The 15,153-nt window shown below is 35.2% G+C and overlaps 1 protein-coding gene across 1 annotated transcript; it reads left to right on the top strand.

The window, feature by feature from the left end:
* Positions 1 to 1,475: 1,475 nt before the first annotated feature.
* Positions 1,476 to 13,721, top strand: dsel (dermatan sulfate epimerase like). Its single transcript, XM_002939614.5, has 2 exons — positions 1,476 to 1,985; positions 9,010 to 13,721. Exon 2 carries the CDS (start codon positions 9,701 to 9,703, stop codon positions 13,316 to 13,318), a length of 3,618 nt encoding a protein of 1,205 aa, XP_002939660.2. The 5' UTR covers positions 1,476 to 1,985; positions 9,010 to 9,700; the 3' UTR covers positions 13,319 to 13,721.
* Positions 13,722 to 15,153: the final 1,432 nt, after the last annotated feature.

Genomic DNA, 15,153 nt, shown 5'->3' on the forward strand with positions numbered 1-15,153 from the left:
TATTCAACTGAAAAACACACCAACAGGGTGCTTGTCATCATTTGGCATCAATAATATATAACAGTCTCTCTCACAGCTGAGAATATAGCCTTCCTGACTAGCCCATGGCCTCTCCCATACTCTAGATCACCACAAGGTTAGTACCCTGTTGCTCACAGTTAGCGATGAGTGAATCTGTCTTGTTTTGCTTTTCTGAAAAATTTGCAAAACCATGAAAAAATATACAAAACTGCAAAAAAATTGCAAAACTCATTCATCAATGGGCTTTTTTTTGCAAATGGGCATTTTTGCTGCTTTTTTCCCCATACAAAATACATTTGTTTTTTTGCCACATATTTTTTTCACGCAAAATGCTTTGAAGTTAACAAGTGCTTTTTTGAACTCAAAACATTTCTGTGCTGAAATTTTGCCTTAGTTTCACAAAAATATTCAGCAACTGTGAATCAAAGAAAAAACTACACTCTATAAGCCTACTTCCCAGTCAGCTTTACTGCTGCATGTTTCTCAAACACTGCCTTTCTTTAGGCACTGGTACAGGCCCCTTGGTGATCTATTTGTCAAAGGTTTTAAACAACCCTTGGTTCTCTGAGGCTCCCTGCACGGGGGAGCGGGAGGAAGCAGTGGGGGAGCCGGAAGCAGTGGAGAGTGGGCCATAGTATGAGGACACTGGGGGAGGACCACCAATATTTTAGGGGGCCCTGGGCTGGCTACTAATGATTTAGGGGTCCCTGTTCTGGCACCAATGCAAACCTTAACCCCTGGCCACCAATGTTTTAGGGGGCCCTGGCTGCCAATGTTTTAGGGGGCCCTGGCTACCAATGTCTGTGTGTCCTTTGTACTGATGGGAGGGGTCACTGGGGGAGGGGCCATTGGGGAAGTGGGGCTGGGCGGGGCAAAAAAATTGTGTTTCCCCCCTGTGATCTCTGATGGCAGCCCTGCATATATACAATCTTCCATAGGGCTAAAAGGAATTATATACTACACATAATTTATGTACATCTGAGACTGCATTGGGTTGTCTATGAAAAAGGGGTTTAAATTAAATATCTGTTTGACTATATATATATATATATATATATATATATATATATATATATATATATATATATATATATATATATATATATATATATATATATATATATATATATATATATATATATATATATATATATATATATATAATATATATATATATATATATATATATATATATATATATATATATATATATATATATATATATATATATATATATATAGATACATACATACATATATATATACATTGAACAATCTACTTTACTGGTCATTATAAAATGCGCGTATTTTTCCCACAGATTCAGCTGTAAGAAGCGCCAGAAGCAGTCACTGACAGCAGTTCATTGATTCGGCTTTATGTGCCCATATCCACTAGCGAGAGGCGCCACTAGGACCCTGCAGCGCCCTGGCAGTAAGTGAGCTGTCTGCTGCGCTCCGCCCACATCCCATCACATTTACAGCTTCACCCTTCGCTGCACTCTGGATTCCTGTCCCTCGTTTCCTCCGCACCCACCCTTTTTGCTTTCGTCCTCTTTGCTTGTTACACTCCGTGAGTGGATGTGCAGGCTGCCAGCGCTGACGTTTCCAGAGGTGGGAGCCGGGCGAGTAGAAGCCCAGTGTCTGAGAGGAGACTACTCCAGAGACCAGTGCTGCTCCTGCTGCCGCAGAAAGGAAAGCAGTTCGTGTCAGGGGCAGTCAAGGCAACGCCGAATCTTCCATTTATTGGGAGAGGGTCTAAATGTACCTTGCTCTTCCAAAATGATGCAGTAAAATGGTTTTGCCCAGAGAAGGGGGGTTCTGAAAATGCAGCCAGAGCAATGTCAAAGCTGAAGCCAGATTTTGGTGCAGAAAATGACCAAAGCTTTTAAAAACTGCAGTGCTGCCTGCCCTCCATCTCCCCTGTAAGTGTTTCCATATGCCATCTGCAGCCTGTGTGCCACTCTGGTAAGTACTGTATGCTGCCAATGGGTGGGAATGTGTAGTGTTTGGCACCAAGGGAGGCAAGGGCACATGCTCAATTCTCTGCTACACACTCTTAGTGACTTTTATCATGTCTAGTTTTGGGGAAGTTTAAGCATTTTCCCACACTGTATTGTCTGGATTGGAAAGGAAATAATTAAACCATAAGCTCCATCTAGTGGAAGCTAATAAGTTATTGTTATCATTTCCTATTTGTTTCAGTTGTACTCCATATACTCTGTGTGGGGATTTAGCTCTGTAATGATTTGCATGCCCTGTACTTCATATATTCTCCCTAAGAGACAGGGAAATATTGAACTTACTACGTCAGTCCTGATGTACTTTGTATTAGTAAATGCATGTTGTATGGGTTTGCAAATGTGCTGATTGGGGTGAATACGTTGAAGTTCATTTAGCAGTTAAATTGGAGAGAATTCTGACGCCTCCGCATACATGAAACTCACTATTACAGTACATATGAAAGATGCTTCTTTCCCAACATCAATAGAAACTAGTGATGCATCAGGCAGTAAACAGGGCCAGTTACAGAAAAGCTATCCTATTTAGGCCTCCAGGCTTGATGGGGTAAAATGATGTTTGTTTACAAGGACTTCACCATGTAGCTCATCCTGTTATTGTACTTCAGCTCCCACACTCCTGTCCTCCTACCTCTATTCATTGCCTTTCACCTCACCCCTTTTAAGTGAAGTAGCAAACCCAAAACACAAATCAAGCAGTGTCTTTTTAAACTGGCAATAGTTAGTTATCAGAATGTACATTAGTTAGTTATCAAAGTGCGCATTAGTCAGTTATGAGAACGTAAGTTTAGAGCTTAATACATACAAATTTTAGAAGTATAGTTAGCAATAGGGGAAATTAAGAGTTCACCATTTAATAAATAGGCTTCTAAAAATCCCATATCCCAATCTGCCCTTAAGTATATGTACAAACCCTCTTTGACATTCCACTACTAAAAACTGCTTTATTTTTACATTTTTATTTACAGATGTCCATGGTGAAGCTCAAATGCACATCACACATGGCTAAATGGCACATCATAAATGGCTGCTTGTATAGATCCAACGCAATCAAAAAGCAATGAACAGGCAGTTGAGACAGGGATGCTGGAATTGATTTGCTTATACCCTTCTGCAACCATCTCATGCAGCCATTGATGGTGTAGGAAATAATGTTGTTTCCATATTCCCATACTCCATTTAAGAAGATTTTGTAAAATAAAACAAAACAAAAAAAAAAAAAAAATATATATATATATGTATGTATGATTAAAAGTAATCTAATAGCATTTTCAAAGGTTGTACCAAGAATAGTAATATCTGTAGTAGCCAATTTAGCAGGTAAATTTACTGGCTACCTATTTAAAAGCTTATATCTGATTGGTTGCTCTGAGTTACTAGACCTTCTCCAGACATGGTAACATTTATTACATTACCCCATTCTGAGTTCTTTAGTGTTTGTTGCTTCACCCAAGTCAGACAAGGCAAATTAAATTTTGCTGCAGTTTTATGGCTTCATGATGCAGTTATTGTATTGCAATGTTAACAATTAAAAATTTTCATCAAGCAATGGAATTTTGTTTAAATTTCTAGCACAGAGCTTGACAGTCACTGGAAGTTGATACATGCTGTACAAATGATGAAGACTGTAGTGAGTTCGTTTTTCTGCTTCACTTGAAGCCATTAGTGAGAAAAGACCAATTAGAAAGGTGAATAATAACAATAAAAACTTTTTAAAAGTTTGACAAAGCCCCACCTATTGCTATGTTGCAGCACTTGGGTGGAAATACTATGTGACAAATCATAGTAAGAATGATGATTTCAGTGTGACTCTTTTAAGCATAAGAGAACCTTAGTTATGGCTGCAAATGTGAATGGCTCCATAGATTTCAGTTAGATTATTTGTTCAGTTATTTGTTTCTTTCGTCAGATTGATTGAATTGCTGTCAGGTGAATGAGGCATGACTGAACAAGCCTAATTTACTATTGATTTCAATGGTATTTAGTGGTACTGTGCCTGATGGGTATAATTGAATTAGGCAGAAAACCAAAATGAAAAGCAGTGAAGAGTTTGATTTTATATGGCTACATAGTAAATTTCACAGCACAAGTACATAGATGTCGCTGAAAAGCTTAAGGCAGATTGTGGTCAGACATAGTTACTCCACATTTTACTGTATTTCAAACGAGACAGTCCAACAGTGGCTCACTTGAATTATGTTCTTTTTATATTTGTATGAAAGTATTAAATATTTTTTAAAAAAAGCAAACTTTATTTTAAAATACACTTACTATTTTGCATCCTAGAGTTTTTAGGATTTTTAGATGCTAAGATGCTTTTTAGATGTATAAGAAGTCTGGAGTGTCAGGTTCTCCCTACCTATCAGTGAAAAACTATTTTCCCCACTGGAGGCGTGGGCTGGAGCCTGCATTCTGGTTGGGGAAGACAATATCATTTTGTGTAATAAAAATACCTTTTTATGCCACCTGCACCCAGAGCTCCACATTTGGCCATGTTGGAACACAAGCATGCAAATGATGCTTAGTGGTACAGCTTGTTCATTATGCGCATGTGTGTGACTAAACATGGCCGTTCGTAGTGGAAGCTCCCTATGTGTGAAGGCAGAATAATGCTCATGCGGAGCATATTTTTAATAAAATTGTATTGTTTCCCCTATAAACCCACACCTCCCATAAGGAAACCAGTTTTTCACCAGTAGGTGCCTTAAATGTATTTGTGTGTCAGTGCCCTTTAAAGGGATTGCTCACCCCTTCAGAATTTGAACAGCCTCTGTCAGAAAAAAAACATTTAAGTAATTCATCTTTATAATTTAAAATATGTAGTTTTAAAGCTACAGACCAGAGTCAGCACTACTAAAACTCTCTCTTCTCTGTTATTTCTCTGTAGGGGATTTCCCATACCAAGACTTGGCAAGCAGCCAGATAAAAAAAAAGTTTACACTGAACTGGTTCTGTGCATGCCTTCTCCTGCTTTATGTGCATATCTAATACTATTGGCTGGCAAGATTCAGCCAATCCGAAATGCAAGGGAAGGCATGTGCAGTAACCAGTTCAGTGTCAACTTCCTATTTAGGTAGAATGCAAGTTGGTGTTTGTGATCCCTTCCAAAGAGAAAGCAGAAACCAGAGTAGAGAGAGGTTTAGCAGGGCTGATCCTGGCCAGTAGCTTCAAAACTACACATTTTAAATAAATAATAGATGAATTTCAAAAAAATTTTTTATGACAGGGGCTCTTTAAATTCAGTTAGTTGTCTGAAGGTGAACACCCCCTTTAACTTTTACTGTATAATGTATTTTGGATGTTGTACTGATTATATATATCTATCAGGTCAGAGTTCTTCACTCATCAAGATTATATGAAAAAAGATTTATCAAAGAAAAAATCTGTTTTGATCACTCCATGGAGATCTTACTCAGGGAAAACAGTTTACTTTTTAGCTTATTTGCTCTGTTTCTTTTAACAGAGTCTAACAGCTACTATTTCCAGTAAATAATGCCCAGGACCAAATCTGTTTGTTACTATTTCCATTCAGTACAGCTCAGGACCACATCAGGTGGTTATGTTAGCTCTGTCCATTTGTAGTTTCATTTCTAAACTTTGTTTAAAGTAGAAGGAAAGGCATTTTTGCATTTTATTGGCAACAGATTAGTCACAATAGTGCAAGCTAGAATGCTATATTTATTCTACAGGATGCTTTACCATACCTGAGTTAAACGGCTATAGAAGCTCCCTCTGTTTGTTTAAGATAGCAGCTGCCATGTTAGCTTGGTCCAGTAACTTCCATGCTGCAGCTGTGTCTACTGTTAGCTCAGATTACAGCAGAAAGGGAAGGGGAGAGAGCAGAGATAGGAGAAGACGAGAGGAGCAAACTGAGCAGACTCATGCTGTGCCCTGAAAGATTTTTCTGAGAGCAGGAAGTCTGACACACAAGATCATGTAAACAGAATAAAAGGAAAGAAATATGTTTCAGGTGAGTTTCAGGTGTCACCTCACTGAAGAGTTAAGGTGGCCACACACGTGGCGATTTTAGATCTTTCGTGCGACCATCAGTCGCACAAAACATTGTACAATGCGCCACTAACCGTTCAGGGCTGAAACGGCAGATAAGTAGGTAGAAACAATAGATTTCTACCTCCTTCTGCCGATTCAGCCCCGAAGACAGATTTTGCGCCCAAGCAAGATCTTTAAACTGGCCCGATTGGCAAGTCGACCGATATCAGCAGCATCCTGCGATATCGGTCGACTCACCGACTTGCCATACACTCACCGAATATCGTACGAAACAAGGTTCCGTACGATATTATCGTTGCGTGTATGGCCAGCTTTACAATGTGTCATTCTGATTGGATTAGTGGAAGAGTCCATATGCTGAGAACTTCCCATACCAGTAAGTGGAACTGAAGAAGTTGCTCGGATGAGTAGTGAAATGTCTTCAATGATAAATTAGCAAATCTAGTTGCTTTAGATTTACTTATACTAGATATACCATGACCTGGATGAAAATTTCATAGTCATGTTTCTTTTTACTGAGAACTCTGAGCAAAGGTTATGTAGTAGGCTTACTTAGTTTTTACCTTTCTTTCTCCTTTAAATTTGTGTAATATCTATGAATGTTTTTCATCTACTCTTGATCTGGACTCAAGATCTGCATTTTAACAGTTTTGGTGATCTGCTTAAGTTCTTATTGCATTTCACTTTTTCTCTAGTATGCAAAATGGATGTTGTCATTATTGAGCTCACTATTTGGCACCATTTCATTTTGGGGGGATGGTAGGTATTTAATTGGACTAATCACTCGATTACCACGGAGTGATTGAAACAATGGTCTCTTCTTTGGTAAATCTTTTTGCACATTATCCTGATGAGCGTGGTACTGCATCCTGCTATTACATTACTTTACATTACTTTTTTTACCTGCGCCCGGCTAAGCTGTCGGACTTGTTATGTGAGCGGTCCTCCTTGTTGATATATGAATTATATATGGAATATATAAATGTATATAAAATATATAATATATATGTGTTTGGCAGTCACCAAACAAAAGCACAGCATGCCGGTGTGTAGGTAAAATGTGTACAGAGCAACAGAAAAGCACTGCACTCAACACACTCAGTGTAACTGATTTTAATAAACAAAAGAAGTTCCAATGTTTTGATCACATTATCATGATCTATAATTATATATATATATATATATTATGTTTGTGTGTGTACATAATCTATCATTACTATTTATTTTTGTTTTCTGAGCGCACCTCAAAATCGACGTTATATATATATTTAATACTTGCACAGAATCTCTCATGTTAGAGTGCATCACCCCAGGTTGCTGGTGTGTGTACAACAGCTATTACTTTGCCAGGGGTCTAAAATGTACAAAAATAGTAACACAGATTTTTGTCCACAATCAAAAGCTGGCCTCACCGTGCACTTTGTCAGTTCAGTTTTTTGCCGATTGACTTTCTAAGCAATTACCATGAAATTCATTGGTAGTTACTTCTACACATTTTATCTCATAAATGTATAAAGGGATAAAGAGGTAACCATTAATTTTTGTATTGTAGTTGTAGCCTTTTTTCCTTACCATGTGATATAAAACTGATATAAACGAATGAGTTCTTTCTTTGTGGCAGGCTGAATGGGACAAAAAGAATTGGGTAGAATGTTACAAAAGAATAGCTGGTTACGTATCTCAGTTATCTGTATCTCTCTAAATTTTGGGGTTGCTAGGAATTTATTTTTAATAGAAGCAAGAGGGTGCATATACTGTTCATTAAACTTGTGAGAAGAGGATATGATTGTAAAAAAATATACCAATATTTAAGAAAAAGAGTCTTAAAAATCTAGAAACAATAAAAACGAATACTCTAAATTTACCGATGCATAAAGTTAACTAGAGATGTGGGATTTGTAAGTATTTGACACAGACTCAAAGTGAAAAAAGTAGTAGCTACTGTCCATGCACAATTAATTCTGTTACACTGTTAATTTTGGCACTTTACCCACCATAATAAAAAGTAGCCCAATTAGCTGTATTTAGAATGTTTGTGTTCAGTTTCGGACTAGAAAATGCTTAGCTGGAGCCAACATCTGCTTTATCATGTGAGAGTTGCAATCACTATATACCTAACATACTAATATACCTAAAATATTTTCCGAAATAAAATATATCCAAGTGAACTCAGAGAAACACAGTAAAATTGATTGTTTCCCTTATTGAACTAGTTCAAACTTGCATGCTTTAGCATGCTCTATACTACAGACTTGTAATAAAAGAATAAGGGGCTGATTTATCAATGTTCAAATTCAATTTTTGCCATGATTCAACTGACAAATTCAAATTTCCAAAATTCGAATGTTTGATATTTATTAAGCACAAAACCTTGAATGCAAATTTTGGCATCTAAAAGCTTGCAAGTTCAAGTGAATAGAAGATTTTTCAGAGTTTGTAGATCCATTGAGTAGAATGTGAATTTGCTGCCTATAACTTTTTTATGGTTTTATTCAATCACGTTTTTTGTAGAATCAAATTTTGTAATAAAATAAATAATAAAACCATACATTTACTTTTTTCAAGTTTTTGGTGTTATTCAAATGGAAAAAAAACTCAAAAGTTCACTGAATCAAATTTTGATAAATAAGGCTTCCCTTGTTAATTTATCAAAAATCACAGATGGACAAAGCCACCAAATCACTTAAAATGGAAGAAAGTTGCAATTGAAAATTGCCGATGCAAACCAGATAGACCGTAATATCTCCACAGCAAGGTAAAAATATCCTGTGTGCTAAGTTAAACATTTTATATATGTAGTACCGTGGTCCTTCAGTATACTGACTTATCTATGGTTTATTAGTACTAGTAGTGAAATAACAATTTCATAGTTAATTTTTTCCAGTATTCTTGATATATTTGTATAGTGCAAACTCTTCTCTTATTACATCATATGACATTTGTTTAATTCTCCTCTGCAGGTTCTACTTCCAATACAAAACAGAAAATGAAGAATAAAATCAGGAATAATTGGAAAGGCAGATGCTGGATTTCAGAAAATGTCAATGTACAAATACACAGAATGGAAGAACAATCATTACTAATCAACATGGATTGAATTTTACTTTACTGGATGCATCTGACATTTAAATTGCGGCAAACAGAAAAAATATATTCATGGCATTTCATAAAGTATAATTCTGAAATGTGCAACGTTCAGGAATAATTCAAGAACTTAATTATAAAAAGCCACATCAAATATTTAGAAAATGTATGATTGATTTAGTGTACACAATTTAAAAACATGATTGCTTGCTAAAAAGCATTAGCTTTTGAGGAAATATTTAATCACTGATAAAAAAAATCGCCAATTTTGTTAAGCAATATATATATATATATATATATATATATATTTATTTAAATATGTTAAATATGGCATGAATATAACCATCAAGGTTGTGGCTTATGAATTAATAATTCCAAATAGGAAACCATATTTAGATCTGTTTCAATAAAAGTAAAATAGCAAACTAAAATAAGAAACTATAACCCTGTATAAATGCTACTTCCAATATATATATTCAACAAAAATGCTATGAATATCATGACAATATATAAATATATAATTTAGGGATACAAAATATGTATAACTGACTATTCTCCAAATGGACCATGGCTCTAAATTATACAGAACACTATATTTTTCTGTTTATTACTATTTTGTTCTTCTTTTTCATTGATAAATCTGCTAGCAATTCATCCGATTGGTTGTTGCTGACTAATAATGTTGCTCAGTATCACAAATTATATGAATTTACATCTAGTGCCAAACAGAAGAGTGGTTTACATCCAAATTTGTACTTTGATGCTACAAATGTTCAAGAATTAAGGCAGAAATCACATACTAGTCACATACATTTATATAGGACAATTAGAAATGCTGTAATGAAGATGCTCTCTAATCCATCATACTATTTGCCTCCACCAAAGCATGCTGATTTTACAGCAAAATGGAATGAAATTTATGGAAACAACCTTCCTCCTCTGGCACTGTATTGCCTGCTTTCTCCAGATGATAAAACCGCATTTACTTTTGTACTTGAGTATATGGACAGGATGGCTAATTACAAAGACTGGTTAGTCCAAACTGCTCCTGGTGATGAAGTGCCTCTTGGGCATTCATTAACTGGCTTTGCCACAGCCTATGACTTTCTGTATAGTTCACTCGATAATGATAGAAGGCAACGATATATTAAAAAGATCCAAATGGCCAGTGAAGAAATGTATGAATATTCTAAAATTCGCTCATGGGGAAAACAGTTTCTTCACAACCACCAAGCTACTAATATGCTAGCACTGCTTACAGGAGCATTGGTTGTACAGGTTTATAGAGAAGCCCAGGCTAATGTTTGGAAACAAACTGTGGTTGATGTAATGGAAAAGACCATGTTTCTTCTAAATCATGTTGTTGATGGCTCTTTGGATGAAGGAGTTGCTTATGGAAGTTATACTTCTAAATCTATTACTCAGTATGTTTTCTTAGCACATCGACATTTTGGTATCAATCACTTTGAGAACACCTGGTTGAAAATGCACTTCTACTTTTATTATTCTACCCTGCTGCCAGGTTTTCAGAGAACAATTGGAATAGGAGACTCAAACTATAACTGGTTTTATGGTCCTGAAAGCCAGTTGGTGTTTCTGGACACATTTATTTTAAAGAATGGGATAGGGAATTGGCTAGCCTATCAGATCCGAAAACACAGACCTAAAGATGGACCTATGGTACCATCTACAGCACAGAGGTGGAGCACCCTTCATACAGAATATCTATGGTACAATGCAGATCTTTCTTTGCATCCTCCTCCTGATCATGGCACTGCAAAAATGCACTTGTTTCCAAACTGGGGAGTTGTGACTTATGGAGCTGGATTACCAAATACTCAGACTAATACATTTTTCTCTTTCAAATCTGGAAAGCTTGGTGGTCGGGCAGTTTATGATATTGTTCATTTTCAACCATACTCTTGGGTAGATGGATGGAGAAGTTTCAATCCAGGGCATGAGCATCCTGATCAAAACTCCTTTACATTTGCTCCCAATGGACAAGTCTTTGTCTCTGAAGCACTATATGGACCAAAAATGAGTTATTTAAATAATATACTAGTTTTTGCTCCATCACCTACGAGTCAGTGTAATAAACCTTGGGAAGGACAGTTGGGAGAATGCTCACAGTGGCTTAAATGGACAACCGAAGAATCTGGTGATGTATCTGGTGAGATTATAACAGCCAATCAGCATGAAGAAATGGTATTTGTAAGTGGTGAAGCAGTCTCTGCTTATTCGTCTTCCATGAGATTAAAGAGTGTTTACCGTGGTTTACTGCTTTTAAACCATCAGACTCTTTTGGTAATTGATCATATAGAGAAGTATCAAGATTCTCCAATATCTCTAGCTAGTGCCTTCTTCCACAATCTGGATATTGATTTTAAATATGTTGCTTTTAAATTTTTAAACAAATACAATGGCGCTATGATGGATATTTGGGATGCTCACTACAAAATGTTTTGGTTAGACCAAAATGGTAATAGCCCCTCTGCAAGGATACAAGAAGCAGAACAGGCAGCTGAATTTAAGAAGCGTTGGACGCAATTTGTAAATGTAACCTTTCAATTGAATGACAAAATTTCAAGAATCGCATACTTATTCTTTGGGCCATATGTTAATGTATCAGATCTAAAGTTTCTAGATGATAGTAAATTCGGGGTTAAGATTTCTGTAAAGATTAACAATACTGAAAATATTGTATCTTTAGTTACTGAATATAATGATTTAGAGGCCCGATTTAGCTTTCTTGGATTTGGCGGGTTTGCAAAAGTAGAGAATCAAGAAAAAATAGTACGGTTTGGCTTAGGGGTTGATCATATTAGAAAACATGAACCTGTTGGTTTAAATATATTTCATTTTGGCTTGAAAGTAAATGTAATGATTGGATTGATATTGTGCATAGGTCTGGTCATTTTAGCATTTAACTGGAGATTCTATATTTCCTTTAGTAAGCTGATGCGCTGGATCCTAGTATTGATTATTACACTTTATTTTTTTGAATTACTAGATGTATGGAGTACATGTACCCAACCCATTTGTGCTAAGTGGAACAGTGAAATAGCAGACAGTGAAAATAAATATGAAAGGCAATCTATAAATCTCCCAGCTATAATTATCACCTCTCTTCCCAGTTCAGGAGCTGAGATTTTAAAGCAACTTTTTTTCAACAGCTCTGATTTCATATATATTAGAGTCCCTACCGCTTATATTGATATTCCAGATGGAGAGTTTAAGGTTGATTCGTTTGTCGATGCATGTGAATGGAGTAGTTCTGATGTTCAGGAAGGACATTTTAAATTAATCCAAGGTTGGCTGCAGTCACTACTTCAGAATACAAAAATTCATTTACAAAACATTGATTTGCATGAGCCTAGCAAACCAAAACTTTTTCATCACAGTATCATCACTAAGGATAAAAAAAGAAGATTTAAAAGAAGGGACCCATTTCCAGAACAAAAAAATAGAATCAAAGGTAGCTATGACAGAGATGCAGAGTACATTAGACACCTTAGGAAACAATTAATAAAGTTTCCAAATGCTCAGCCTGTACTTGGTTTAAGCAGTGGAAGCTGGACATTAAAATTACCTTTTATTCAAAATATTATTGGACCTTCGTTGAGAGCAATATTTGTTGTTCGAGACCCTCGTTCATGGATTTATACATTGCTATATAAAAGCAGGCCTAATCTATTCTCTTTGAGGAATATCCCTCAGCGTTTATATGAAATATTCAAAGAAGAAGAAAAACAGAAATGTAAGTCTAATGCAGGCTACGCATTTGAATATGAATCATTAGAAGATGAATTCTTTGATTCAGAATCAAATCCTCTTTCAAAACTGTCCCACTTGTGGTTATCAAACACAGCTGCAGCACGGAGGATAAACAGAAACTTGCCTGCAATAAATTATCTCTTGGTTAAATTTGAAGACATTATAAACTCGCCACAAGAAACAGCAGAACAGATCTATACATTTTTTGGAATTCCTATTTCTCCTGCAAGTTTAAACCAAATACTTTTTGCTAGTTCCACAAACTTATTTTATCTTCCACAAGAAGGAGAGATATCCCCATCAAGCTTAAATACTTGGAAACTTAATATGCCTAAGGAAGATATTAAATTAATTGAGAATATATGTTTAACACAAATGCAACAGCTTGGATATACAAAGTATATAGATTAAGGTATTGGCTGCAAATTTCCTAAATCCACTGAAGTGATAACGCAACCAAAATCCCTTATTAAATGGATTTTCTGAGAATAATCCCTTAAATGCTGCAGGTCAGCATTCAATTGCACTAACAAGCTCGATATCCTTGATGGAATACAATCAATATAAAAACAGAATTTTTTTTATTCTTATATAATGTATGTAAAGTTTTCGAGAAAGATTTTCCTTTCAATTACTTTTTTAAGGGCTGAACTGTTATTTAATTTAATAACATCTACAGTTAAACATTTATTAAAATAGGTAACATAATAGGTTATGATGTTTATTTCTGATACATTTGTGCTTTTGCTCAGTAAGATTGTCTTAAGCTGTTGGTATCATTGTGCCATAATATTTGTTTAATTTGGTTAATATGTATTATGTCTCTGGTCAAAGTTATTTAATCCTTCATATTACTCTAAAATATAAAAACTTAATACTATATCAATACTGCTAGTGCAAGTTAACAATAGAATTTTTTAGTATCTGGTTTGAGAACCTTGATTACATATTAAAAATGAGTTCCTCCATACCTAATAGTAGACTTGATTTGATAGTCTAGTATCTATAGTAAAGGGCTGTTTTACAAATTGTCGGTGTATTACCAAGTGGTAATGATGCTTGCCATTCTATTAAAAAAATATTGATGCTTTTATACTTACAAAAAAAAAATAAATTCCAGAATTGAGAAAATCGTTAATGAATTTAGCTTCAGGATGAATGATTTGAAGGGATTTGAACCTTGTCATTGAACTTAACACCTCATAAAATTGTGTTTGATTGATTAAAATTTACGTGCATCTGGATAAATTCAAATATCAAAATTTTTAAAAAATTTCCTAGCAACCCAAAAATTGTTAATAAACATGTTCAAATGCATAATTCCCCAGCTTAGTGAATAGGGTTAGATTTATCAAAATGTTAGATCACCATAGAAAATTTTATCTACTTTCTAATCATTCCTATGGGATTATTAGAAGCGTATTTATCAAATCGTCAACTCTAACTTTCACACTTCTAAAAATCCCATAGTTATGAATAGAAAGTGGAATTCTCACATTTTGATAATTCTGACTCTGTAAATCAGCCCAACATATTTTAAAATACACATTGCTTATAAAAGAAGTGCTATTGCAGATCTCTAAAGAGAGAGGCCAATTTTAAATTGTCTATAGCTAGCTTATCTAAGAAAAAACAAGCAAAAATCACATTATTCCATTAATTTTCAATGTTTCAATAAACTTTGAAATAAATAAATAAGGGGGCATTTACTGAAGCGTGATCTTTCAGGGTGGGCTTATTGTAGCCAAAACCCCAAATCTGTCTCAGAAAACTTGATTTTTTTTTTTTACGCTTTATCATGCATCAAAACCATGATAATTCTGAATGCAAAAATAAGCCAACTAAAACTTGTCAAGATCATGTCCCTCTTACAACTGGAAGATCTTTCTTTACTTTGCGGTTTTAGAGGTCAACAAGTCAAAAAAAGTTGCAGTTTTTGTGACTTTTATGCAACTCATTCATGTCTTTTTCAGTTTGGATCTTTCGAAACATGATTGCCACTCATAGAAATGAGTTTTTTCATGCTTTCAAACAAATATAAATCCGAAAAAATCTACTTCAAGAGAAATTTGAATGCTTTTACTTGCCAAGTTTCTTCATGCAATTTTTTTGAGTTTTTTTTTTCTTTGAAAACTCACAACTATTCAAGGTTTCAAAGAATATTCTCGTTCTTTGTGAATCAAGAAAAAACTGTGCTCGAGTTTTGATAAATGTGGCCCTTGATGTTTTTGCGAAACCATCTCATT

The sequence above is a fragment of the Xenopus tropicalis genome, chromosome 6, assembly GCF_000004195.4.
Source record: "Xenopus tropicalis strain Nigerian chromosome 6, UCB_Xtro_10.0, whole genome shotgun sequence".
NCBI lineage: Eukaryota > Metazoa > Chordata > Amphibia > Anura > Pipidae > Xenopus > Xenopus tropicalis.

What these genes read in the sequence shown, in the direction of transcription:
- dsel (XM_002939614.5), top strand. Translation starts at nt 9,701, where the DNA reads ATGGCTCTAAATTATACAGAACACTATATTTTTCTGTTTATTACTATT.